The sequence below is a fragment of the Pan paniscus genome, chromosome 16, assembly GCF_029289425.2.
Source record: "Pan paniscus chromosome 16, NHGRI_mPanPan1-v2.0_pri, whole genome shotgun sequence".
In the NCBI taxonomy this organism is placed as follows: Eukaryota; Metazoa; Chordata; class Mammalia; order Primates; family Hominidae; genus Pan; species Pan paniscus.
In genome coordinates this window covers 53,983,947-54,010,496 of record NC_073265.2, presented here as the reverse complement: position 1 = coordinate 54,010,496, position 26,550 = coordinate 53,983,947, and the positions used below count along the sequence as shown (strand labels likewise).

Here is a 26,550-nt window from a genome sequence, read left to right as displayed (position 1 = left end):
CCACCATCATACCTACCCCAACCTCTTGCAAGATACTGTGTCTGTCCTCTTTGTTCATAAGCTGAAGACCAGGCCAGGCGTGAGTCACTTTGGGATTGCAGGAGGATGGCTTGAGTCCAGGAATTCGAGATGATTCTGGGCAACATGGTGAGACCCCACCTCTACACAAAATTAAAAAATTAGCCGGGGGTTGGGCACAGTGGCTCATGCTTGTAATCCCAGCACTTTGGGAGGCTGAGGCGGATGGATCACTTGAGGTCAGGAGTTTTTGAGACCAGCCTGGCCAACATGGTGGAACCCCATCTCTACTAAAAATACAAAAATTGTCGGGCATGGTGGTGGGTGCCTATAATCCCAGCTATTTGGGAGGCTGAGGCAGGAGAATCACTTGAACCCAGGAGGCGGAGGTGGAGGTTGCAGTGAGCCAAGATCATGCCATTGCATTGCAGCCTGGGCAACAGAGTGAGACTCCGTCTCAAAAAAAAAAAAAAAAAAAAAAAAAAGGCTGGGCTTTGTGGTGTGCACCTGTGGTCCCAGTTACTCAGGAGATGGAGGCAAGAGGATCGCTTGAGTCCAGGAGGCTGCAGTGAGCCATGTTTGCGCCATGCACTCCAGCCTGAGCAACAGAGCAAGACCCTGTCTCAAAAAAGCCGAAGGCCAGTTGTTCCTGGGTACCTTGGGCTGGCCCCACTGGGTCTGAGTGGGTTGGTGTGAGATCAAGGTCTGCAAAAGAGCATTGACTCGTGAGCTGGGCACTTGGGAACAGGCTGTTTCTGACATGCTCGGTAACTGCGAGCAACTCGCTCGACCCCTAGGCCCTGGTTTCCTCCTCTAAAAATAAGGTTTCTTCCAGCTCAGATGTTCTGTATTTGGGTTGCTACTGAGGGCTGGGAGTTGGGGAAGGATGTGGGAGGGGCTTATAAGAGGCTCGTTTTTCCCTTTTTGGATTTCTCTCCTCTTCTCATCCCCTTCCCAAAGTAGTGTTTTCCATCGGGATGACACCAGGAGAGCTCGCTCGAAGCAGTGGGTAGGGGACTGCTGAAGCACGTGCATTCGTTACTTGAACATTGTGAGTGGACAGTTGAAACAATTCTTCCTTTCCAGATTGAATTCTAACTTTTAGAGATGCTAAAGGGTTGCTGCAAAAGTCTTTTTTTTTTTTTTTTTTTAGGATATTTCTATTGCCTGCAGTGAGATTTTCCTAGGGTGTCTTTTCTCCAAGTCCCAATCCTGTGAGACAGGAATTTACAGAAGGCCAGAGTTGGCCTCTAGGGGTGACTGTTCCTGGTGGGTTGGTGGGTTGTCTGTGGGCAGGGAAGAGTGGGGAGTGGTTCCAGTGGTTTCTTGCCTCAGTATCCTTGGTGGAGAAGGGTCTGTTTGCTTTCTTTCTTTTTTTTTTTTGGAGATGGAGTTTCACTCTTTTTGCCCAAGCTGGAGTGCAGTGACGTGATCTCGGCTCAGTGCAGCCTCCGTCTCCTGGGTTCAAGCGATTTCTCCTGCCTCAGCCTCCCGAGTAGCTGGGATTACAGGCGTGCGCTACCATGCCTGGCTGATTTTTGTATTTTTAGTGGAAAGGGGATTTCACCATGTTAGCCAGGCTGGTCTAGAACTCCTGACCTCAGGTGATCCGGAGAAGGATCTGTTTTCTAGGTGGTGGTTCCTGGAGTCTGGGGTCCTTTCGTGGCTATTCTAAGGCCGGGATTTGTCCTCCAAACTTAAAGCTTAAGAGACTTTAATATCCCTGAGCCTACCACTGTTTTTGAAAGCAGTGTTTACCTTTTTCATCACTAATAAAAGCCAGCACTTATGGAACTTGTCCTCATGGTCACAGTATCTGAGAAGTTTAGAGTTGGATCCCTCAGCATTGGGCTTGTCCTTCCCCTTGCAGAGGGAGACACGCTTCTGGTGAGCGGCCAGGCCGCAGCCACTTCTGACCAAGTGTGGGGTCCCCATGGTCGTGGCTCCTGGCCGACCCCATGTCCCAGTCCTGTTCTTCATGGAGGCTTTGCTCAGCTGCTTTGGCCCCTCCTTCTCCCCCACGAGCCCATTCCCTATTCCTGCAGGACCTCCATGTGAGCTGGGCCCTGTGTGTGCCCTGGAAGGAGGGACCCTAAGCATCTGCTGTCCAGGGCACTGGCCTTTTGTGGCAGCAGCTTGAATGCCAGGTCTGCCCATGGCAGTGTCCAGGGCCAAGAGAGACGTCTACCTGAGCTGATAGACACAGGCCGAGTAGGCCTGGCGCAGTGGCTCACGCCTGTAATCCCAGAACTTTGGGAGGCCAAGGTGGGCAGATCACTTGAGGTCAGGAGTTCAAGACCATCCTGGACAACATGGCGGAACCCCATCTCTACTAAAAATACAAAAATTAGCTGGGCATGGTGGTGCGCTACTGTAGTCATAGCTACTCCGGAGGCTGAGGCAGGAGAATCGCTTGAACACGGGAAGTAGAGGTTGCAGTGAGCTGAGATAGTGCCACTGCACTCCAGCCTAGGTGACAGCAAGACTCCATCTCAAAAAAATTAAAAAATAATTAAAAAAAGAAAAACAGGCCGAGTCCCTTTCCACGCAAGCCTGGATTTATGCTGGTGTCTTGGGTGCTCCTGATACTTTGCTCCTGAAGGGTTGTTTAATTTGGTCTTTTCTGAAGATCCTGAAACAAATGTCAGTTTGTCTGAAGGAAGAACATCACCGACACGTAGATGGGAATGGGTTTGTCAGAGCCCCTTCTTCCTGCTTCTCTAAAAAATGACCCCTTAACCTCTAGGCTGGAGAGGGCTGTGGAGGAAGAACATTTGGATGTCAGCTTGCAGCTCACACCTTCCTGAAAGAGAGGGCTGGGTGACCTGGGCAGCCTGGGCAGGCTCCTCCGTCATGGTGGGATTAGACAGCATGGTCCAAAAGCTCCTCCTAGATCTGTTCGTACTAGGAGGGTATTCCCCATTCCAGGGGCCTCCAGAAACAAGGCTGAGGATGGGGGGTCTACTTCCTGTGCCACCCACGTGCTGTGCTCCCCTTCCCCAGGACCCCAGGGCTGAGTTACGATGCTGGAGCTGGGAGTGAGACTGAGGGGCCTCCCGGGGAGGTGGGGAGAGGTCAAGAGGTGGCTCAGGATGGGTGAGGTGGCTCACACCTATAATTCCAGTGCTTTGGGAGGCTGGGGCAGGAAGATCACTTGAGCCCAAGAGTTCGAGACCAGCCCAGGCCACAGAGTGACGCCCCATCTCAAAAAATAAAAATAAAAGTTTAATTTTTAATTAAAAATAAAAATAGGTAGCTCCCAAGCACTCTAGGTCTAGCACTGGCTGGAGGGAGAGAGCTCAAGAACACACAGGCCCTTCTCCCCAAAGGAGTCAGGCTTATAAACAATTGGCAACAAAGACCTAGAGGACTCCAGGAAGTGCCAGTAAGTGATAGCCTGTGGGGTCCATGGACCCCTCTCCCACCCTCCCACTCCCTGTGACTCTAGAGGCAAGACTTGCCTCAGAAAAGAGCAGCTCTGGGTGCCTCCAAAGCTTTGCTGGGCAGAGGCAGTTGTGCCAAAAGTTGGTCAGTTCCCCTAGGTAGGCCTGGCACTGGCTGGGACCTCCAGCAGGGCTGGGTCTGCTCCTGTGGGGTCATGAGAGCCACACAGCCATGTCTGTGGTATTCTGTATGGGTACACAACCCTGGCCACGTTCCTTGCCTATATTGGTGCTTGCAGCAGGTTCCACCAGAAGGGTTGTTCCTCAACAAGTATCTTTGACTGAGTTCTCAGAATCATCCTCCATCCGTTCCCCCGGTCTCCCCCATACCTGCTCCATGTGACTACAGGTGTACCTTCCAGCTGTGCTGAGGACCTGACTGTGCTCCCAGCATTTCTGCTCTTACTTGCCATAAGGGTGACTTTTTTGGAAGGGCTGTGGTTGCTCTTCACATTTTGGGACAGGAACCCTTGGGTTGCTGGATGCTTCTGCAGAAGGGATGAGAGTATGGAAAAGGGCCCAAGTGAATGCGTTTGGTGCCTTCCAGCAGCCTGAGATTGTGAGAACCACCCCTGTGCACTCTTTAAATGCTTTAAAACGTTTTGTGTATGTGCTGAATTCTTGTAATAAACCCATGGAATAGGCAGGACATGAGTTATTTGGTTGAACTTCCCTTGTCATCAACTAGTTGTCGGTGCCTGAATCCTTGTCTGCATCTAACCTTTTATTTTTTATTTTTGTTTTTTAGTAGGGTCTTGCTCTGTTGCCCAGGCTGGAATTCAAGTGGTGCAATCATGACTCACTGCAGCCTTGAATTCCTGGGCTCAAGCGATGCTCCCACCTCAGCCTCCCGAGTTGCTCAGACTTCAGGTGCCTTCCACCACGCCTGGCTGATTTTTTGTGGGGGGGGATAGGGCCTTGCTATATTGCCCAGGTTGGAGCATCCAGCCTGTTCCTGAATGTTTCCCCTGTTACCCTGACGTAGGTACCACAGTGGTCCCCTGTACTGGCCTGAGACACAAGACTAGTTGGCTGGACCTTGGAGAAGTAACTGCATGTCTCTGTTCCTGCCGTTGCTGAAAGATCCTGGCTGTGCCATCAGCTTGCCTTGTTACCCTGTTCTTGGCTTCAGTTTCCCCATCTATAAAACGAAGGGGTTGAACTAGCTGATCTCTGTGGTGTCTTCTATTTCGGGCATTACCTCCTCTGGGGAAGAGAAAAACTAAAGAATCTAGTGACCACCTTAGGACATCTCACCCACATTACCAGCTTCAGTAGACAACCTTAATAAGTGGCTCATGGCACCTGATGAGGGAGATCCTTGTGCAGGTAAATGCAGGAGCCCTAAATGAAGCCAGCATTTTATTGCTCTCACAAGTAATGGGGAGAGTAAGGTGAGCTCTCAGTCTTGGAGGTAGATGGTGTTTGTGTTGTGAAGATGAAACTGAGGTCAGGCATGGTGGCTCATACCTGTAATCCCACCACTTTGGGGAGGCCAGGGCAGAAGGATTCTCTGAGCCCAGGAGTTCAAAACCAGCCCAGGCAACATAGTGAGACCTCATCGCTACAAAAATGGAAAAGCTAGCCAGGCATTGTGGTGCACACCTATAGTCCCAGATACTCTGGAGGCTGATGCAGGAAGATCTCTTGAGCCTAAGAGTTTGATGCTGCAGTGAGCTATGATAGCGCCACTGCACTCTAGCCTGGGAGACAGACCGAGACTCCATTTCCAAAAAAAAAAAAAAAAAATGAGGCCGGGCATGGTGGCTCGCACTTATAATGCCAGTACTTTGGGAGGCCAAGGCGGGCGGATCACTTGAGGTCAGGAATTCCTGACCTCAAGGAACTCCTTGAGGTAAGGAGACCAGCCTGGCCAACGTGGTGAAACCCTGTCTCTACTAAAAAAAAAAACAGCTGGGCGTGGTGGCAGACGCCTGTAATTCCAGCTACTTGGGAGGCTGAGGCAGGAGAATCATATGAACCCAGAGGACAGGGTTGCAGTGAGCAGAGTTTGTGCCACTGCACTCCAGCCTGGGCAACAGAGCGAGACTCCATCCAAAAAAGAAAAAAAGAAATGAAAAATAAATAAAAATAAGAAACTGAGATTCGGAAAGATGAAGTGGCTTCCTCAGGCCAAGCATGAAGCTAGGAAGCAAGCTCCAGTGTAACTAAGGCCTGTTCTCTTTGCCTTTTTTTTTTTTTTTTTTTTCTGAGACAGGGTCTTGCTCTCCTGCCCAGGCTGGAGTGCAATGGTATGATCTCGGCTCACTGCAACCTCCACCTCCGGGGTTCAGGGGATTCTCGTGCCTCAGCCTGCCAAGTAGCTGGGACTACAGGTGTGCACCACCACACCCAGCTAACTTTGTATCTTTAGTAGAGACGGGGTTTCATCATGTTGGCCAGGCTGGTCTCCAGCTCCTGACCGCAAGTGATCCACCCTCCTTGGCCTCCCAAAGTGCTGGGATTACAGGTGTGAGCCACCATGCCTGGCCCTCTCTGCCATTTATGGTACGTTCTGCCATGCTGGATCACATCTGGTCTCTGGCTGTGAGTTTCTTCTCTGCAGGGACTGAGGTGTGTAGAGATGGGGGAGGTCTCCAGTGCTTAGACCTGACTCTAGGGACATTGGGAGATGGAAATGTTTTGAGGCTTGGTTCCTGTCTCTAGGGCTTTCTGTAGTCAAGGTGAGGGGTACCTCAGACTGCTGGGAACTATAAGGCGAGGGGTCCTAACGGCCACTGTGGGGCTTCAGAGGAAGGAAAGGGTAGTTGAGGACTCCGGAAAGACCTGAAGGCTGGATACCTTTAGTTAAGGAGTGAGGAAGGGGTGAGCCGAGGGGGCAGTGCAGGCAGCCTTGTGGACGCTTGTCAGGGCCCTGGAGTGGGTGGGCTGGGCGGGCTTGATGGAAGCAGGTGTTGGGCGGCTTTGGAACCTCTTGTTCCTCCCTACATGTGGCTGGTCAGCCTGCGGAGCCCACGCTTCCCCTGCTCCTGGTTTGCCAGTTTCCCCTTTTTCTGCCCTCCTCACTCTGGTGTGGCTGTCATCCTAAACAAGTGTCATACTGAGTGGATGGATGGCAGCACTTACCCACCCATGACACTGATGAGGCTGCCCTGTGCCGCTCCCCCTGCCCTCACAAACAGCAGAGTCAGGGTGCCTGGTCTCAGGAGCCCTGCTCCTCCGTGAACTCAGCTGTGTGCCGTTGACAAATCACCAAGGCTTTCTGGGTCTCAGTCTCCCTGTCTGTACAAGGGGCTGGGCTTTAAGATGTCATCTGCTGGGGTGGCTGGAATCTAGTAGGAACCAAGGCGGGTGTTTGGGGATCACACTTGCTGTGATTTAGCCTCCCGGACTGCTCCCCACAGAGCATCTGTGCTCAGGCAGACGGGCCCACCAGCTCATCTGTGACTGCCTTGAGCACCTGAGAGGTGGCCAGGGAGAGGATGGGAGCTGTGGGGTAGCCTTTTGGACTCTATAGAACCTGAAAGATGGAACCCTGAGGAAAAGGGTCATCGGGCCCAGAGGGAATCCTGGCTGGAAACGAGTCTTGAGCCAGGATAAGGAAACAGCCCCTACACTCACCCCACCCCACCCCAAGCGGAAACTCTGTGCTGAGAACTTGCTATTTAAGAGGCCTCTGGGGAGGTCTGGCCAGAAAGGAGCCATTTGAGGGAGGGTTTAAAATTAGCCCGGGTGAAATGTGTGGCCCCTGGGGAGAACTGAAGCAGAGGTTTCCGTGGGTCTGCTCTGGTCTAGGTCTTTGACCCAAATCATGTCCTGCTTTCCTGTGGAGGAAGGGGAGAAGAGAAGGGAGTGGTACTGATCTAGGTCCCTCCATCAGGACACTGGTGGCTGCACTCTTGGCCCATCCTCGGGGGGTGAGGTGTTGGAGGCAGACCCTGAGCTACCCAGAGGGCTTGGTGCTCAGGTCCTGTCGTCCTTTCCCAGCACCCAAAGCACCCATCACCTCTGCCAGGCTGGGCATGTAGTAGGAAGACTTGGGTTTTGGTTTTTTTTTTTGAGACGGAGTTTTGCTCTTGTTGCCCAGGCTGGAGTGCAGTGGTGTGATCTCAGCTCACTGCAACCTCTGCCTCCCGATTCAAGTGATTCTCCTACCTCAGCCTCCCTTGTAGCTGGGATTATAGGCATGTGCCACCACACCCAGCTAATTTTGTATTTTTTAGTAGAGACGGGGTTTCTCCATGTTGCTCAGGCTGGTCTTGAACTCCCAACCTCAAGTGATCCACCCACCTCGGCCTCCCAAAGTGCTGGGATTACAGGTGTAAGCCACCACGCCCAGCCTTTTTTTTCTTTTTTTCTGAGATGGAGTCTCACTCTGTTGCCCATGCTGGAGTGCAGTGGTGCGATCTTGGCTCACCACAATCTCTGCCTCCTGGGTTCTAGTGATTCTCTTGCCTCAGCCTCTGAAGTAGCTGGGACTGCAGGGATGGGCCACCACACCTGGCTAATTTTTTGTATTTTTAGTAGAGATGGGGTTTCACCACGTCGGCCAGGCTGGTCTCAAACTCTTGACTTCAAGTGATCCACCCGCCTCAGCCTTCCAAAGTGCTGGGGTTACAGGCATGAGCCACTGCACCTGGCCGAGTCCTGGGTTTTGAGTTCCAGGTCTGCTGCCTTTAAAGAACAAGCCATGTGACCTTGGACAAGTCACTTCTGCTTGGGGATTCACACGCACAACTCAAGGCCCTTACATCAAGGGGCAGAGAGGCCTGCTGGGCTCAGGTCAGGAGCTCGGTTTCACCCATCCTGGATCCTTGGCTGTCCAGACCCCCAGGTGCTGCCAACAACAAAGCAGGATTCGAGTGGTGTCTCCGTGGGACATGAGCTGCCAGGGCTGTGAGGTGTGAGGTGCCATCACCCCAACCCCGGGCACAGAGGCTGGTATAGTGGTGCCTCTACTGAGGGGAAGACGTGTCCCAAGGGAGAAGATGCGTCCCAAGTTGCCCGAGATTCTGCTAAATGGGCTTGGCAAAAGCTCACGTGAGGTTTGTCTTCACCATGGCTGAGAGTCAAAGTTTAAGAGACAAAGTTTGTCTTCACCGTGGCTGAGAGTCATTCTTGCGTGGGTGGGAGTGGTGACACCAGTAACCAGCAGCTATCCTGGCTGGTTTCCTTTGACATTCTTGGCTCTGTTGAGTTCTCTGGGTGCATTGGGTGTAGTTTTACCTAACATTGCTCCAGCTTCCTGAGACAAGCCACTGATAAAAGCCATCGTCTCAGAAAGGCTGTGGTCTGGGGTCAGCGGGCCATCACTAGAGAGCAGAGCAAGTTCTTTGGTACCTCTCAAGAAGGGGATGTGGCCCACTGTAGGGCAACTTAATGCTTTCAAGAATGGCCGCGTGATGGGGTGAGGCATGTGAACTTCTAAAATCTGCAGCGGTGAGTTCAGAAGACCTGTGCTTGGCTTCGCAGGAGGAGATGTGGCCCAGAGCAGGAGTCAAGCGTGTAGGGACGCTCTGCTTGTTCACATTTTTCATTATTCAGGAAGCCACGGTTTCAAAAAATGTTTTGAATGGATCTAAGCTATGGAAAGTCTCCCCTCCCCCATCACAAGTTTTGGCTGATCAGGGCTTGCTAGTTTAGCATCCGGTGCCAGCAGCGTTTAAATAGCAGCAGTGGCTACAGTCACAGGATGGACACCTAGTGTTTAGACCTGGCTTGTAACCATGTTGGGGGCAATGCTCAAAATTCACAGCATCAGCCGGGCACGATGGCTCAATCCTGTCGTCTCAGCACTTTGGGAGGCCGAGGTGGGCGGATCACTTGCGGTCAGGAGTTCGAGACCAGCGTGGCCAATGTGGTGAAACCCCATCTCTACTAAAAATGCAAAGAATTAGCTGGGCATGGTGGTGCATGCATGTAATCCCAGCTACATGGGAGGCTGAGGCGGGAGAATCGCTTGAACCGGGGAGGGCAGAGGTTGCAGTGAGCCGAGATGGCGCCACTGCACTCCAGCCCGGGTGACAGCAAAACTCCATCTCAAAAAAAAAAAACTCACAGCATCAAATGCTTCACGTGAAGCTGGCAAGATCTTAGCGTGTTCTTCAAAACTCAGCATAATGGTTTTGACTGTTTACCCATTACCCTGTTCAGTCAACATTTAGTACCATCACCATGCTAAGAGCAGGCAGAGAGGCAGGAGTATAAGGTGTTTCTTGACATTGAAGGTCCCACATCTCGTGTAGGAGCAGGAGATGGATGAGAAAGTGCCGGGCCCTCTGTTGAAATCACTGCAGGGGATAGTGGGCATGGGACTCTGTTTCCTTTACATCTTTGCTCCTCCCCTCGACCAGACTGGAGGCTCTCTACCAGGAGGCCATGGGTATCATCTAGAAAACAGATACTTTTTTGTCTGAGGGGCCAGTGGTGCAATGGATTAAAAAAATAGATACATTTTTACATGTACATTTTTGGGGGGTCAGGCACTGCAGCTTTCTTCAGATTTTTAGAGGAGGCTTTGGTTTGAAAAGGCATACCGATTAGCATGGCGTGGTGGTGTACCCCAGTAATCCCAGCTACTCAGGAGGCTGAGGCAGGAGAATCTCTTGAACCCAGGAGGTGGAGGTTGCAGTGAGCTGAGATCACGCCACTGCAATTTAGCCTGGGCAACAGAGTAAGACTCTGTCTCAAAAAAAAAAAAAGAAAAAAAAAAAAGGCATGCTGGGCTGGGTTTGTACCCTTATCAAACAGGGCTTTCTTTTTGCCTCTGTTCACCAGCAGACTCAGTCTGTGTGCAGAGGCATCCGGCAGACGCAGCACGATGCCTCTGGGATGTACCCAGAGAAAGGAAAGGGCTTTGAGAAATTCAGTGCTGTGAAACAATGTTAATTTGCCTTGGGTATCCAAGGAGGCCCAGGAAAGGCTGAATTCCTCTAAGCTCTAGAAGGATTCCAGTTGCCTGCCTGAAGGAAGCGCTGTTGTCATCCCTGTCCGTCTTGGGCAGCCTGGCCCTGATCACTGGTCTCTGTCTCCAGGTCCGGACACTGTTTGTCAGCGGCCTCCCTGTGGACATTAAACCCAGAGAACTCTACTTGCTCTTCCGGCCGTTCAAGGTGAGTCAGGACCCAGCCACCCCCTGGGTAGAGCCTGGGACCCTGGAGAAGCAGCGGGAGTGAATCTCGGGTCGGGCAGGGCAGCAGGATGATGCAGGAAGGCGTGGCAGAAGCTGTGGGGGCAGGTCCAGCCCGTGTCCTGGTTCTGCGAATTCACATGCTGCCTTCTGAGCCTCTGTTTCCTCGCCAGTTAAATGGAGACAGTAAGAATCTTTTTTTTTTTTTTTCCTCGAGACGAGTCTTGCTCGGCCGCCCAGGCTAGAGTGCAGTGGCTTGATCTCGGCTCACTGCAACCGCTGCCTCCTGGGTTCAAGCAATTCTCCTGCCTCAGCCTCCCAAGTAGCTAGGATTACAGGCATGCGCCATTATGCCCGGCTAATATTTGTGTTTTCAGTAGAGATGGGGTTTCACCATGTTGGTCAGGCTGGTCTTGAACTCCTGACCTCGTGATCCGCTCGCCCCGGCCTCCCAAAGTGCTGGGATTACAGGTGTGAGCCACGGCGCTTGTCCTTTTTGTTTGTTTTGTTTTGAGACAGAGTCTCACTCATTTGCCCAGGCTGGAGTGCAGTGGTGTGTGGCTCACTGCAACCTCCGCCTCCCGGGTTCAAGCGATTCTCCTGCCTCTGCCTCCCGAGTAGCTGGGACTACAGGCACCCTCCACCATGCCTGGCTAGTTTTTGTATTTTTAGTAGAGATGGGGTTTCACCATATTGGCCATGATGGTCTGGATCTCTTGACCTTGTGATCTGCCCGCCTCGGCCTCCCAAAGTGCTGGGATTACAGACGTGAGTCATGATGCCCAGCTAACAGTAAGAATCTTTAAATATATGTGGTTATATAAAGAATCTTTGAGATTCAGTGTAGCCTTTTCAGTTTGCAGATGAGAAAACTTAAAAGGTAAGGTCTGTGCTCTCGGGTTACTAGTTAGTGGAGCAAATGGGAATTTCTGCCTGAAGTGATGAGTGCTGCCGCGTGATGCCCACCCCATGTGCTAGACCGCGTGATTCAGAACGCAGGGTGGTGGACGTTTGGCAGTGGCGGAGGTCAGGGTGGGTTGATGTTGACAGGGAGAAGGGTGTGAGAATGACTCAGGGGAGCCCTGGGGAACGCGGGGGCTGATGAGGTGGCAGCGCTGGGCTAGCACAACATACGCTTCTGACCTTCCACGGTAACAGCCACCTCTCTCCGCAGGGGTATGAAGGGTCCCTGATCAAGCTCACTGCGAGACAGGTAATTTCTCTCCTAGGGTTTTCTTCCTCCCAGCCCAGACTGACTGCTGAGCTTCAAACAAGGGCCCGTTAACCTTTCCCTAATCTAGAGGCATCTGGCGGTACAGACTTGCTCCCTGTTGTCCTGTTTCTGACAGAGCAGCCTCTGTAGGTCCCACTGTCTCTTCACTGGCCATCTGAGCCCAGCCAGCTCCTGGTCCTCCCTGTCTGTTTCTTAGGAATCTGGGAGCCCCGCTGGCTGAGGACAGTAAAGCAGTTAGCTGAGCTCTAGCTTTTTTTTTTTTTTTTGAGATGGAGTTTTGCTCTTGTTGCCCAGGCTGGAGTGCAATGGCACGATTGAGCTCTAGCTTTTAATACAAGGAGGCCAGGGCCCGCTAGCCTTTGGGGGCTATTTGGGGTCTAGACTGATCCTTGGGAAAATGAAGTTGGAGCAGTTTTCAACCTATTGCTCCTTGATAGAACCGGAGTCTTCCCATGCCCTTGATACATTGGTGTCCCCTTTCTTGCTGGGGAAAACACTGGGACTTACTTTTAGTTATCTGCATGCATTAAAAACAATACTTTTACTAAAAGGGCGACGTTTAATTCAGTGGAATTAAGCTCTGTTGGCATCATTTCCCACAGGATATTCCTGGGGAGGGAGACTTGACTTTTGGTGCATGTTAAACTGCTGTTCCAGTGAACAGGGAGGATGTGGGCTGGAGTTTTGGGGGGCTTTTATTCCTTTTGTATTCTCATCAGCAGGGCAAATACTGTTTCCACATAGATGATACTTTTTTTTTGTTGTTATTTTGGAGGGAGAGGTGGAATGCTAGGAGAGATATAAGGGTGTTCTCTCTTTTTCCTACTAGCCTGTTGGTTTTGTGATCTTTGACAGCCGTGCAGGAGCAGAAGCGGCCAAGAATGCGCTGAACGTGAGTAGGTGAAGAACAGGTCTTCTCTGACTCACAGCCCTCTTAGGCAGTGGGTGTGCAGATGTATCTTATTTCCCAGCCATCCCTGGGCAGAGTCCTTGGCGACACTGTCTGTGCCAAAGGCCATTACTCAAGGCCTGAGCTGCCTTTCCTCTGCCTCAGCCACCGTGTGGGCAGGTCTTCGAGGCGAGCTTGTTTATGGGGCCCTTCTCTACTCTCTGCCATTAACACTCTGGGTCCCCCAGAGTAAGCCTTTCTCTTCTTTTCTCTACCCATGTAGGGTATTCGCTTTGATCCCGAAAATCCACAGACTCTGAGGCTAGAGTTTGCCAAAGCCAACACCAAGATGGCCAAGAGCAAGCTAATGGCAACTCCAAATCCCAGCAACGTGCACCCCGCCCTAGGAGCACACTTCATCGCACGGGACCCCTGTGAGTGGCACTCTGAGCTGGCAGGCCCTCATGGAGTTGCATTCGGGGCAGACTTGCAGGCTCTTGCAGAGGGAACTCCCTTTTCCAGGAGGCTTTTTGTGTCCACGGCCACCCATTTTTGAAACACCTGGTTTTCCTCCCTCCCCTGCAGCCTTCCTAGAATTTCTGAGCTGCCAGGGCTTCCAGCTTCCCTGAAACCTTCTTTAATTTCTCATTTGAGACGAGCTGAGGCCTGTCTGAAAGCAGGCAGGATGCACACCATGACAGGCCAATTTAACGTGGCTTCCTTGCCTGGTCTCGGGGTCCTCTGTGGTTGGGGGTGGTCTGGCCTCAGTGTGGGGCATGTGGCTCAACCATAGTGCTGGGTCCCCTTCTCTGTTTGGAAGGGGAGGCGAGTGTTCTGATGATGGAGGCCCTTGTCTCCTGTTGTAGATGACCTGATGGGGGCTGCTCTGATCCCTGCATCCCCAGAGGCCTGGGCCCCCTACCCTTTGTACACCACAGAGCTGACCCCAGCCATCTCCCATGCTGCGTTCACCTACCCAGCTGCCACTGCCGCTGCCGCCGCCCTCCACGCTCAGGTAAGCCCTTTAAGGTTGGGGAGGGCGAAGAACAAGGGCTCTTAGCTGGCCAGACTTTGCATGTGCCTGGCCACTTGGCCGCTGCTGTCCCAGAGCTGCAGCAGAACTCTTGTCTTCCTTGATGGTTTGAAAGCCCAGACCCCAGGGACCTATTTGTCCTCCCCTTGGGTTTAGGATTTGACAGGGAGGGAGAAGATAACCCACGAGTTCCCATGGAGGATGCCAGGCAGCCCAGCTGCGGTTCCCCAGCCCTGAGCACCCCTGCCCAGGGACCGACTGTGTTCTCCCATGGTGATGGGACTATGATTCCAGTCCTAACCTGGGTATGGTCTCTGGAGTCGGACCATCTGCCTCTGCCCCTTCCTGTCCCTTTCATCAAGCTCTTACAGATTGCTGTGCCTCGATTTTTTTTTTTAGTCATCTGAAAAATGGGAATGATCAGATAATCTGCCTTAGGGTTGTTGTGAAAGTTAGATGTCAAGACGAAGTGACTACTGAGTGCTAGGATGTAACCTAGAGCGCCCTGAGTGTTGGCTCTCGCTTCCATGAAGGCTGGACGCTGTCCACTGTGAACCTGTGCCGGGCAGGAAACAGGGAGTGAATGCTTCTGGGGAGAGTCCGGGCTGTTAGAGCAGGGCCAGGAAGGCTCTGTGTGGGGTGCTGGGCTGGGTGCCCAATGGGCAGGCAGGGAGTCAGGCTTTCCCCTGGCCATGCAGGCGCTTCCTCTGGTCTGACTTGGCCACAAGTGCAGGTCACTGGAGCACTCTGCAGGGGAGGCCTCGTCCCACTGTGCGTGTGTCGGGGAGCAGTGGGGTGCCTCACAGTGGCAGTGACAAGTTGCAGCCAGGCAGCCACAGGAAGGGGCTGGGGGGCACTTTTGAGCCCACCTCAACCTTTGACCAGCCAGGTGATGAGCACTAATCCCCAGGGAGAGCTGCCCGGCCAGGGTGTGCTGTGCTGCTGCGAAGGAGAGAATTGAGGTTGCTGGGACCTGGCTGGGGAACAGGAGGGGATGAGGAAGGAAAGCAGGAGAAGCCAGAAAGGAGGGTTCACAGGAGCCAGAGCTGAGGCGGGAGGAGTCGGGTGCTCTGCCCGAGAGCTGTGTGTACGTCCATTTTCAGGCTCTTCCAGGGACTCAGTGACACCTGGGTTTGTCCAGTTCCAAAGCGGAAAGTTCAGATTCAGGGGCTGCTACCCTAGCAAACTGTTTTCCCCAGCAGGGGAATGCTCCCTGGCTCCGCAACGTTCAATTGTACTGAGGGCAGAATTGTGGTTAACCCTGGCGCTCTTCCCCAGTTGAGCACCACAAATAGCTTGAAAATTGATCAGAGGATAAGGAAGGTGGTAAAGACCTTCCCCTGGAGGGAATTATTGGGTATTTACTGCAAACTGGGTTCTGTGGCTGGAATAGAGCGGGGAGCAGGGAAGCTCATCCTGTCTACCCTGACCTGGGCAGTGACTTGATGCTTCAGGTCAAGCGGATGTTTAACTGCAAGGCCCTGGGAGGCACTGGAAGGAATCACAGGCTCCCACCTCACTGGGCTTCTCACCTCTGAGCCCAGCTTTGGCACCAATTGGCTACATGATCCTCACCTCTGTGTCTCCATCTGTAAAATGAGAGGGATAGACCAGATAAGGTGGAGAGGTTCTGCCCTATCCTCTGAATTGCTAGGCTGTGACAGAGGTTGGGAGCCAGGGACAATGAGTTTGTCAAATGAATCAGAGAGGGCACCTCTGCCCAGCCAGGTGGGGGTGGCACTGCTCTCTGGCCCTGAGCTCCACGCCACAGGGCTTCCTTCCTCCTGTTGGCTTCCTTCCCAGTTTTCTCCCACCCCATCCACACTCTGCAGCTGTCCAACTCTGGCCCAAATCCTGGTTCTCAACAGCTGTGGGACATTGGGCACGTTACCCACCGTCTCTGTGTTTCTGTAAAATGGTGATGATGATGCCTACTTGATAGGTGTGTTGTTCGCATGATGGCATGGAGTCGCGTGATGGCATGGAGGGAGTGCTGTGAAAGTGCAGATGGTTGTGATGTTATTTAATATCATTATTGTCTGGGTCCCCTTGGGTCCTCTCTGAGGCTGGAGGCCTCTTTGTGCCTGAGTTCCTGCCTTCTGGCCTTCCTTGGACGGGGACTGGGATAGAGGCCACCCACCCCAAAGGATAGTGGCGTTTTTGGGGAGGCAGGCTAATGGGAAGAGATTAGACCAGGGAGTCATTAGTTCTGTCCTTGCTACTCAAACTCTCTGGGCAGCCATTTCCTCAATAGTAAAACAGGTTGTTTTACTGTTTCCTGACTAAGAACATTTTATTTTTTTCCTTCCAACAGCCCCACTGCTTGCCCCCTGACAGTGCTGCCCCAGAGATAGGGTATAAAAGTGTCTAAATGAAGTATGGACACTGTTGATCTTAAGTGAATTGTTCTGAACCCAAAAGACCAATAGAAGGACTGAGTTTTTCTGTGCCTGGGGGCAAGGAGGTGACTTCAGGAGAAGGTAGCAGCTGAAGGACAAGGTGATGAGAACAAGTACCTCTGTTCTCTACCCTAGCTGCATGCCCTTTGCCAGTAGCCCAGCCTGAGCCCAGGCCTCCACAGCTACGTGGCTGCAGAGACCAGACCTGCAGGAGGGGTCCTGGAGGTTGTTTGGTCCTGCTCTGTCTTGGCATGAGGCTACCTTGCCTGACCTTCTAACCCTCTTGATAGAATCTTCCCCTTAAAGAGGGTGAGGCACAAAAGCAACTGTGGATGGCAGGCCCAGTGGGGTTCAGCATAGAAAGATGGTGGCCTAAAAGCAAGGGTTCTCAGCGTCCTATTGCATCCCACGGTCCTCCCAGACTGGATTTCATTTTACGTTCCAACCTGAGGATATGCGGGTCTTCCATGGCTTTTTTCTCCCCCTTAAACTGGTTCACCCATTTACCAGTGACCTTAAGGTTACATAAACTCCCGTGCCTCTATTTTCTTATCTGTATCATGGAGATGATAATAGCATCTACTTCATAGGGTTTTTGTGAGGATTAAATGAACTTAGTATATGAAATCTACCTAGAACAGCATTGGGCACAGGGGAGGTGCTTCATGAGCAGGAGCTATTATTGTATTAGCATATCTGCATTTATGGAAAAAAACAGGCAGTTTTTGTTCTCTTCCCTTTGGCTTATCATCCAATCCCCAGAAAACCTGTACTTTTAATTCTTCAGTTCGGTAGGTAGTTTGGAGCAGGTGTATAAGTAAATCTATAGGTATGAATCTTAGAAAAACTGCAATACATATTTAATCTTTTAAAAACTTAAATATTAGGGCCAGGCGCAGTTGCTCATGCCTGTAATCCCAGTACTTTGGGAGGCCGAGGTGGGCAGATTACCTGAGGTCAGGAGGTCAAGACCAGCCTGGCTAACACGGTGAAACCCCGTCTCTACAAAAATACAAAAATTAGCTGGGCGTGGTGGCGGGCACCTGTAACCCCAGCTATTCAGGAGGCTGAGGCAGGAGCATCGCTTGAACCCAGGAGGCAGAGGTTGCAGTGAGCCAGGATCGTGCCACTGCACTCTAGCCTGGGTGACAGAGCGAGACTCTGTCTCAAAAAAAAAAAAAAAAAAAAAAACCAAAACAAACCAAAAAAACTTAAATATTAGGACTTAAAATAAATAATAGTAAGTGTAGCTCTACATTTTGGATACCTGGCTAGTACACCATTGTACGAATGTGTCCAGCTCCCTGTAGATGGTAAATTGGTTTGTTTATACAGTTTTGCTTACTGATAGCTATACAACAATGGATATCCTTGTGTGTACTTCTCTGGGCACCTCTTCTGTTCTGTTTTCTTTCTTTCTTTCTTTTTTTTTTTTTGAGACAGAGTTTCACTCTTGTTGCCCAGGCTGGAGTGCAATGGTGTGATCTTGGCTCACCGCAACCTCCACCTCCCAGGTTCAAGTGATTCTCCTGCCTCAGCCTCCCTAGTAGCTGGGATTACAGGCATGTGCCACCACGCCCAGCTGATTTTGTATTTTTAGTAGAGATGGGGTTTCTCCGTGTTGGTCAGGCTGGTCTCGAACTCTCGACCTCAGGTGATCCGTCCGCCTCGGCCTCCCAAAGTGCTGGGATTACAGGCATGAGCCACCGCGCCCAGCCATTGTTTTGTTTTCTTTATGATAAATTCCTAGAACTATGACACGGTGAAAGTGTAGACTTACCAGTCTGGGTTAAATATTGTTTTAATTTCGGATGAGTGAGGCTTCCATATCTTTGGTTGTTTATATCTTTTTTTTTCTTTCTCTTTTTTTAGTTATTTTTATTTTTTTGAGACAGAGTCTCACTCTGTTGCCCAGGCTAGAGTGCAGTGGCATGACCTTTGCTCTTTGCAACCTCTGCCTCCTGGGCTCAAGCACGATCCTCCTGCCTCAGCCTCCCAAATTGCTGGGATTACAGGTGTGTGCTACCACACCCAGCTAATTTTTGTATTTTTTTGCAGAGACGGGGTTTCGTAATGGTGGGCATGCTGGTCTCAAACTTCCGGGCTCAAGAGATCCGCCCACCTCTGCCTCCTAGAGTGCTGGGATTACAGGCGTGAGCTGTCACGCCTGGCCTTATATTTATTCTTATGTAGGTTCATCCCGTTGCTTGCTTTCTGGTGTATCTTCTCAACTGGTCAGTCCCAGGATCTGAGAGACAGCTGAGTTTGCATCCTCCGCTCTTTGTTTTGAAGCAGCCCTCTCGGAGCCTGGTCACTATAGCCTGTGGGGGGTACTCTCAGGAGCCCCCCCTCCCCCTGGGCACAACTGGAGGCCCTGAAAGGACACTGTGGGTGCCCTGTCTTGCTGGCCTGGCCCCCTGGGGGTCTCCTGTAGCTGGAGCAGAAAGAAGAGCTCTAGGAAGGGATTGTGTGGCTTCTAGAGGACCCAGGCCACTGGCCTATGCCAGGCAACCGAAGGAAGTGGAAAAGCAGCCCTTCTAAATGCATTCTGTCTGCTTCAGTGGCACAGCTGTCCCAAGCCCAAATATGGGAGCTTTCCTCTACTTTCTCCCCAAGGAGTCCCTCAGGCTGGAGGGAAAGTCGCTGCTTGGGAAGCAGGAATCCCAGCACCTTGTAGCGAGAGTGTAGGGCAGGATCCAGCAGATATGCTGAGGGCGGCCTTAGGCAGTCATTCAAGGCCTTAGCTTCCCAGTGGTGAAAGAGGTTGGGTTGCAGGCCTCCTGAGCTCCTTCCATTCTGTCGTCCATGTTCTCCCCTTGTCCGGCCCTGCGGGACACCCAGCCCGTCCGGGACTTCCTTGCTGTGGGGCTGCGCCAGCTGGAGGCTACATGAAGGGCAGTGGTCAGGGCCCACTAAGGGGCTCCCTGAGCTGGTGCCAGCCGCCGGCTTCTCTGATAGCAGCATTGCTCGTTTCCTCGTGTGTCCCTCTCTTGTGGAATAAGTGCTAGTGTCCAGCCAGGTTTCTAACTTCCCGCTGAGCTCCTGGGATGTGGTGGCTGGAATTCTGCAGTGTACAAAACAGCACCTAGAATTTGGCGGGGATAGGAACGGGTTCTTAGGAAGCTTCCATCAGCCCCCAGATGGCCTGGCATGGCTTACCCAGGAAGCAGGAGTTCCCAGCAGCCAAGTGGGTAACTGGGTCTGCCTGCTCCAACCTCAAGGGAGCTGTCTGCAGGCCCAGCTTCTACTCCTTTCCTGCCACACGCTCATGTGCTGCCCCTTCCCTTCCTGAGGGGACTCCGGCTCCCCTCCCTGGATGCTCATCCCCCAACCGCAACTCAAGGTCCTGTGTTGTCCCGCTCCCCCCGCCACACCCCTTTCCCTGTCCTGGGTCAGGCTGGGACAGACATGCTTCACCGTGCATAACTGGGGCAGGCGGCCTTCCCTGCGGTCTTGGCAGTCAGCATACTTGCCTTCCAGATGACTGGCCCACAGGGAGGAGGGAACGTGTCATTTTCTTGACCAGTCTCTGGGAACCCAGCTTTGGGGCTACTGCTCTGTGGGGCCTTCTGGCAAGTGCCAGGGTTTAGGCAACTTCCAGGCACTGGTGAGGATGATCTCAGATAGCTGCCGCCCACCTGACGTTATAGACCTCTAGACTTAGAGGCTTGTGATGGAGGGCATGGCACAGCAGGGGTGGGAAGGTCAAAACGGGAGTCTCAGCTGGGTCTCATCCATGGCTTCTCAGAAGAATCAGGACTGATGTTGGAGAGTCCTACCCCTTGGGGTCTACACGGACTTTGGGTTTTGTTTTGTTTTTTGTTTTTTGTTTTTTGTTTTTGTTTTTGTTGGAGACGGAGTTTTGTTCTTGTTGCCCAGGCGGGAGTGCAATGGCGCGATCTCGGCTCACTGCAACCTCCGCCTCCCGGGTTCGAGCGATTCTCCTGCCTCAGCCTCCCGAGTAGCTGGGATTACAGGCATGCACCACTACGCCCGGCTAATTTGTATTTTTAGTAGAGATGGGGTTTCTCCATATTGGTCAGGCTGGTCTCGAACTCTGAACCTCAGGTGGTCCGCCCGCCTCGGCCTCCGAAAGTGCTGGGATTACAGGCGTGAGCCGCTGCACCCGGCCTTGTTTGGTTTTAATAGAGACATTATCTCCCTATGTTGCCCAGGCTGGTCTTGAACTCTTGAGCCCATGTGATCCTCCCACCTCAGCTTCCCAAAGTATTGGGATTACAGGTGTGTGCCACTGCACCCAGCCTTACTGTATCTTTACATCCTGTCTTACCTGATCCTCACAACCACATATGACTTCGTCATTTCTGTCCTATAGCTAGATGAGGACACTGAGACCCAAAGAAGTCAAACAAAAATGTATGAGGCTCATTCTTTTCCTCCTCCTCCACAGAATTAGGAATTCCGTGCTGTGTCAGTAAAGGGGAAGGGCGGGTTGCTGGCACCACTGCCCCCAGCTGCCAGGGCTCCCGCCAGTATAGTGGCCCATTTGGATTGGGCTGATTGGGGTATGAGACGCCTGCGTGACTTTCCTTCGCTGGAACCTGTGTCCTGCAGAGGAGGCACATCAGGCAGTGCACTCCCACTTTCCGGATAGAGAAACTGATGCTTAAAGGTGAGTAACTGGCCCAAAATGTGCCAGCCAATCAGTGACAGAACCAGGACTCCAGCGGGGACACCGATGGCCATGGTTACCTGGCTTCCTGTTGAGGGAAGGGATGCACAGCTGGCTCCTGACGTTGGCTTCTCTTGCAGGTGCGCTGGTACCCTTCCTCTGACACCACCCAGCAAGGATGGAAGTACCGTCAGTTCTGTTAGTTTTTCAGTAAGTGTTGGCCCCAGAGGCCCAGGACAAGTGTCCTAGACTCCGGCTCCCTGAAGGGCCGTAGTTCCTCCCTCTGCCCCGGGTCTCAAGAGCTTAGCCAAGCCCAGAGCAGGCCTGGCTTTAGCTCTAGTCCCATGCCTCTGCTCACGGCCGCCTCTCTCCCTCCCTCCAGGTCTGGTCACCGGGGAGGTGGTTCTGGGAATCTGTGGTGGTGCCGGGACAGGCGCCCCGAGTTCCCACTGCCCCCGGGCGGCCTGCACAGAGCTGCTGCACTCCAGAGACTGTGAATCCCAAGCCTGACTCAGTGGACTGCTTCCTGTTCCCCTCCCTCCTCTTCCTCACCTTGTTCTGCACCCTCAAGCCTTTCTCCCTCAATGCCTCCCAGGAGGATTTGGGGACTTTCTCCCTGGGGCGCCCAGATCCAGCTCGGAGGCCTCACTGGGACCTGGCAAGGCCTGACCTCCTGCCCAAACTTGCTTCTGTAGCTCCCCCTCGAGGAAGTGAGGTGTTTAATTTTGCATGTTTTCTGGCATGAATTAAGACACTTACACTTGTGTATATATGAGTGTACAGTTTGTTCTCACACTGTCACCATAGCGACAGGTCCTGGCTCCCAGTGGTTCATCCTGCCTGGCCCCTCTCTCCTCGCCCCGCCCCTGCACCCACCCCGCTTCAGGGAGGCCCAAGTTCCGTGGCCCCACACGCTTCCAGGCTCAGCTCCCACCTCCACCCAACAGATAGATGGGGTTTGCTTTTTCATTTCACATGGGGCTCCTCCGCTCCTGTCTTCTCGGATGGGCCAACAGTCGTAAGAAAGCCCTCTCTGCCCGTTCTGTTCACCTCTCCACAGCGCACCCCGCCCGCCGCTGCTCCTCATTCTTTCCAAACCTCGAAACCAACCAAAACGTGAGAAGTATTTTTGTACCCTGTGTAACAAAATATTTATGCATCATAAAGGATTTTTCATGTGCGTACCATTAATTATTAAAGCGACCTTGTTCGCCCTGTCAGATAAGTTTAATGTTTAGTTTGAGGCATGAAGAAGAAAAGGGTTTCCATTCTTCAGCAGTACGCCTTTGTGTCTGGCATTTGTTTAAGAAAATGAAATGAAGGAAACACTGTGCAATGTTTTTTGTTTTGAGCATATCAGTGCTTTACTGTCAGCCGCAGCTGTGACTGTCTGGCCATTTCAGACTTGGGAGATGAGGCGGCTGTTGTCATTGCTGATCCTGTGAGAATGTGAAACTGGATAATATATGAAATGCAGAATAAAACAAAATCAAACTGACTGCTCTCGGCCTTTGCTTCCCCCTTCCGTGGACGCAGACTGCCATTGGGAAGGCAGAGCCAGAGAGATGTGGAGTCGGGGGAAGGAAGTGAAGTGGGCCTGGCCCGCTGGCAGCTGGCTTGTGACTGTAAAGGTGGTGGGGGAGGACCTTGGAGCTCAGTTAGCCTCTCCTGCCTCCCTCGTTTGTAAGCTGGGGAAACAAAGTCCAGGGTAAGTGACTTGCCTAAGGGCCTGGCAGTTGTGGCTTTACTTCCTCAGTTTCCAGGCTGTCAGGGTAGGGAGAGACTCCCTACACCAAGAGCAGGCCCCCAGGTGGGACCTTCCTGGGGGAAGGCGGTGATATACTCGGCTTAACCATTTACGGCCTGTGGTCTTTTTGAGTCTTGCTCTAGTAAAAGAGGACTGAGGTTTGGGCTGTTGGGCTCTGCCAGGTGGTGTCTGTCCTTGGCGTGCCTCTTGTGAGGCTGTGCTGGAGGGAAGGCTAGGACCTAGAATCTTGCCCAGAAGGGGTTAACCTCATCTACCCTGTAGTCTATGGGCTGCAACTCTGATTCCTGGAGCAGGAGCAAATGGGTGTGAGGCTCAGGGAAGCTGTGCAGTGCCAAGAGCCCAGGCTGGCCTGGGCCAGGTGTCAGGATGCCCGTCATGGCCCTCAGTCTTACCTTTTGTGACTTGGGGTCTCGGGTTCCTTGTCTGTGAAGAGGTTGCTTGAAATCCTTTCAGACTCTTACTGGAGGGCTGGTGTGCTGAACTCAGGGTTTAACTGTTTGTTTTTTCATCCACTCCTGGGAGAGCTGCTCTGCACCGCACCGCACCTCAGACCCAAAGCTGTGCCTGGAAAGGGAGGACAGCAGAGGCCCCGGAACCCCCCTCCCAATAGGTGTTGCTCCAGCCTTGCTCTAAGCAAAACTAAAGTGGCTGTGGCTGGCTCTGGTCACTTCCTCACTTGCACCTCAGGTCACCGCTCCCCGCCTTACCCCGTCTCCTGAATCCCAGTCCTGCACAGGTCGGCTTGGGTCTAAGATGTCAGTGCTGGTGAATGCGTCAGCTGGCGACCCAGGTGCTGTGAGGGAGGAGGAGGAGGAGCCTGGCCAGGACCAGGCCCTGCAGGTAACCCTGGGTGTCTGTGGGCGAGTTACCTGGACTTCAGAGGGTGGCTGTGTTCGTGCCCAGAGGAGTCCGGGGTTACTCGTCTCCCGCGCTGTGCCCCTTGCCTCGCTGCAGTATCGGACCAGCTGGCAAGGCCGCCCAGCCTTCAGCCCCTTCCTGTGCTGGTGGGGAAGCTGCTCTGTGTCCTGTGGCCCCCACCCAGGGCCAAGCCGAGGGCTGACCTACTTCATCTGTGTCAAGAACCAGTGGGTCTTCCTGAGGTCGTGAATTATTTAGCGAAGGTGCCTGGGCCTTTCTGAGAGGGGCTAAGAAAGCTGCTCTATAATTTAAAGCCCCTGCGCCTGCGGCTTCCCTGGGGGGCCTCCTTCACGCTTTAGCGAGCAGGGCCCAGGCCTGGGTCTGAGCGGAGGAGGAGCCGGGGAAGGAGGAGCCCTGCAGCCATTCCAGAGGGCACTCTCAGCTGGACTGGGGGCTTTTCTCAGTGTAGGGCCTCTGCAGAAAGGCCTTAGTGAGCAGTCATGTTTAGACTGAACTTGGGTTAAGGAGCCTTCAGTAGATCGGGGCTTCCTGGCTGGGGTCAGAAGCACCTGTGTCCTGATTCCCTGTCCTGCTCTCTTTCCAGAAAGCAGCTCGTTATCCCCAGAGGTGTTGAGTCTTGATCACAGTTGAAAGTGTTCCTTCCCTTCTGAAAGGGAGTTAGGCATCTGGGAACCACCAGCATTTTTTCCCCCACTTCTCCCACCCACAGATGAGTCTCACTGTCGCCCAGGCTGGAGTGCAGTGGCCTGATCTCGGCTCACTGCAACCTCTGCCTCCTGGGTTCAAGCCATGCTCCTGCCTCAGCCTTCCAAGTAGCTGGGATTACAGGCATGCACCACCACACTGGGCTAATTTTTGTATTTTTAGTAGAGATGGGGTTTCACCATGTTGGCTAGGCTGGTCTTGAACTCCTGGCCTCATGATCCGCCTGCCTTGGCCTCCCAAAGTGCTGGGATTACAGGCGTGAGCCACCATGCCCAGCCTCCACCAGGGTTCTTTTGGTGTGAGGTCCCTTCCCAGCAGCGATGAAATCCCCCCATTGGCAGGAGAGGCTGTCTTTCCATGTAATCCCCTCCCTGCAAGCACACAAGTGAGGCCAGTACTAAACAGATGCTTGTGAGCCACTGGGAAACCCCTGATGCCCCCCTGCCCTGGCCAGAGCCAGCTCTCCTCACAACAGAGATGGTGCTTGTCACCCTGACTGAACCATCGTTGGATGCTGCTGCCTAGCCAGCATTTTTCTTTTTCTTTTTTCTTTTTTTTTTTTTGGAGACAGGGTGTCTCTGTCACCCACGCTGGAGTGCGGTGGTGTGATCATGGTTCACTGCAACCTCTGCCTTCTGGGCTCAGTTAAACCTCCCACCTTAGCCTCCAGAGTAGTAGCTGGGACCACAGGCACACACCACCATGCCTGGTTAATTTTTGTATTTTTTGTAGAGACCCAGGGGTTTCATCATGTTGGCCAGGCTGGTCTCGAACTCCTGGGCTCAAGTGATCCTCTTGCCTCGGCCTCCCAAAGTGTTGGGATTACAGGCATGAGCCACCATGCCCAGCCCTGGCCGGCGTTTTTAAGGGATGTGATTTATCTTGGAGCTTTCCCAGGCAGGTTCCTAGGTTCCAGGCTGTGTGGCCTGACATGATGCGTCCCTGGGGATCAGTACAAGGTAAGAGTGCAGGCCGCATGGGGTCCAGAGTTCTGGGACAGGGGTGGGAGCGGGGGTTGGGGGGTGATCCAGGCCTCCCTCGTGCCCACCGTTCCGCCCCACCCTGCCCTGCCCACACATGCCCCGCAGAGCTCCATTTCCTGAGGTCTGGAATAAAGCCTTTGGATCTTGAGTTCTTTGTCAGAGGGCAAATATCCCTGAGAAACCAGGCTAAGTCCGTCAGAGGAGGGAAGTAGGGCAAGTGCCGGAAGGGGACTGAGAAAGGGAAAGGTGGAAAATGGGAGGATAAAGCCTCCTGCAAAGGTATCAGGAGGAGGGAGCAGAGCCGCCCCACTCAAGCTGCAGGCCTGCCCTGCCTCACATCCTCTGTGCCAGCCTCCACCCAGGTGGCCCTGCAGGAGTGCAGGCCCCACCCCAACACCTTCTCTCAGGCAGAAGAGGGGCTCCAGGAGCAAGGGGAGCAAGGCTGAATGGGATCACTGCCCTGGCAACTTTCCAGGGCAGCCAGGAGAGGGGCATGTGCTCCTGGTCCATTCCATACCCCGTCCCCCACCTCCTTGACCATCATCCCCTAGTTCCCTGGCCTCTGGTTGGGGTGAGGGAGCGGGAGCCTCTGCAAGAGTTTGGAGGGAGGTCAGGTGCCCTTGGCCATTATCTTCATGACCTTCCAGCCATCCCCTTAAATCTGTTCTTTTGAGAGGCCCTTCAAATGACCCCAGGAAACCAGGATCAGACATTGGCATTGAGGATTGAGTCCAGCCAGCTCTCCCATTCACAGATGGAGAAGGTGAAGCACAGAGGTGAGTAGTTTGCCCTAAAGCAAGCCCTTTTTTGTTATGGAGACAGTGACCAGTGCATGCTCCACTGGTGTCTCTGTCTTCCAGTCAGTCCAGCACCCCACAGGGCAGGCAGGCAGCAGACACCTCACCCCACAGGCTTGGAAGCCTCTCCCTGCAGTGCTAGAGCCGTGGTTACAGCTCAGGGCTGCTGGCTACAGACCTCTTCTTGGCATGCCATACTTTCTTGTCTTCTGTCTTGATCTAAATATGACCCCATCTTTCCCTGGGACACTGGGTCTTACTCCCTGATTAAAGGACAAAGAGAAGCCCTCAGTGACCCATCTAGCCTCAGCCTAGCATTGTATAGTCTCTGGCCTTTAACCCAGTGATTAGGGTTGTTGGACGTGCAGGATTCATCTGGCTATCAGCTTATGCAAGAACCAAGATGGTGTATCTCCATTTCTGCCTGTAGTAGAGAATATGCAGCAGCTTAGTAGGAGGAGCCTAAGAGACAGGAATGGCTGTCTCATCCCAGAAAAGCCCGTGCCTTCCCTCGGAGTGTGTGTTTCTGGTTTTTTTTTTGAGACGGAGTCTTGCTCTGTCGCCCAGGTTGGAGTGCGGTGGCGCGATGTCTGCTCACTGCAAGCTCCGCCTTCCAGGTTCACACCATTCTCCTGCCTCAGCCTCCCAAGTAGCTGGGACTACAGGTGCCTGCCACCAC

The 26,550-nt window shown here is 53.0% G+C and overlaps 1 protein-coding gene across 2 annotated transcripts in view; it reads left to right on the top strand.

The window, feature by feature from the left end:
- RBPMS2 (RNA binding protein, mRNA processing factor 2) overlaps positions 1 to 22,237 on the top strand; it is a 35,807-nt gene extending 13,570 nt beyond the window's left edge. The window contains exons 2-8 of one of the 2 annotated variants that reach the window (XM_034938919.3): positions 10,457 to 10,534; positions 11,726 to 11,764; positions 12,615 to 12,677; positions 12,958 to 13,108; positions 13,541 to 13,689; positions 20,880 to 20,949; positions 21,122 to 22,237. In XM_034938919.3, coding sequence (XP_034794810.2) covers positions 10,457 to 10,534; positions 11,726 to 11,764; positions 12,615 to 12,677; positions 12,958 to 13,108; positions 13,541 to 13,689; positions 20,880 to 20,942 — 543 coding nt within the window. In that variant the 3' untranslated portion in view covers positions 20,943 to 20,949; positions 21,122 to 22,237. The remainder of the gene's footprint in view (positions 1 to 10,456; positions 10,535 to 11,725; positions 11,765 to 12,614; positions 12,678 to 12,957; positions 13,109 to 13,540; positions 13,690 to 20,879; positions 20,950 to 21,121) is intronic. The other variant, XM_034938920.3, reaches the window with a different exon arrangement.
- Positions 22,238 to 26,550: the final 4,313 nt, after the last annotated feature.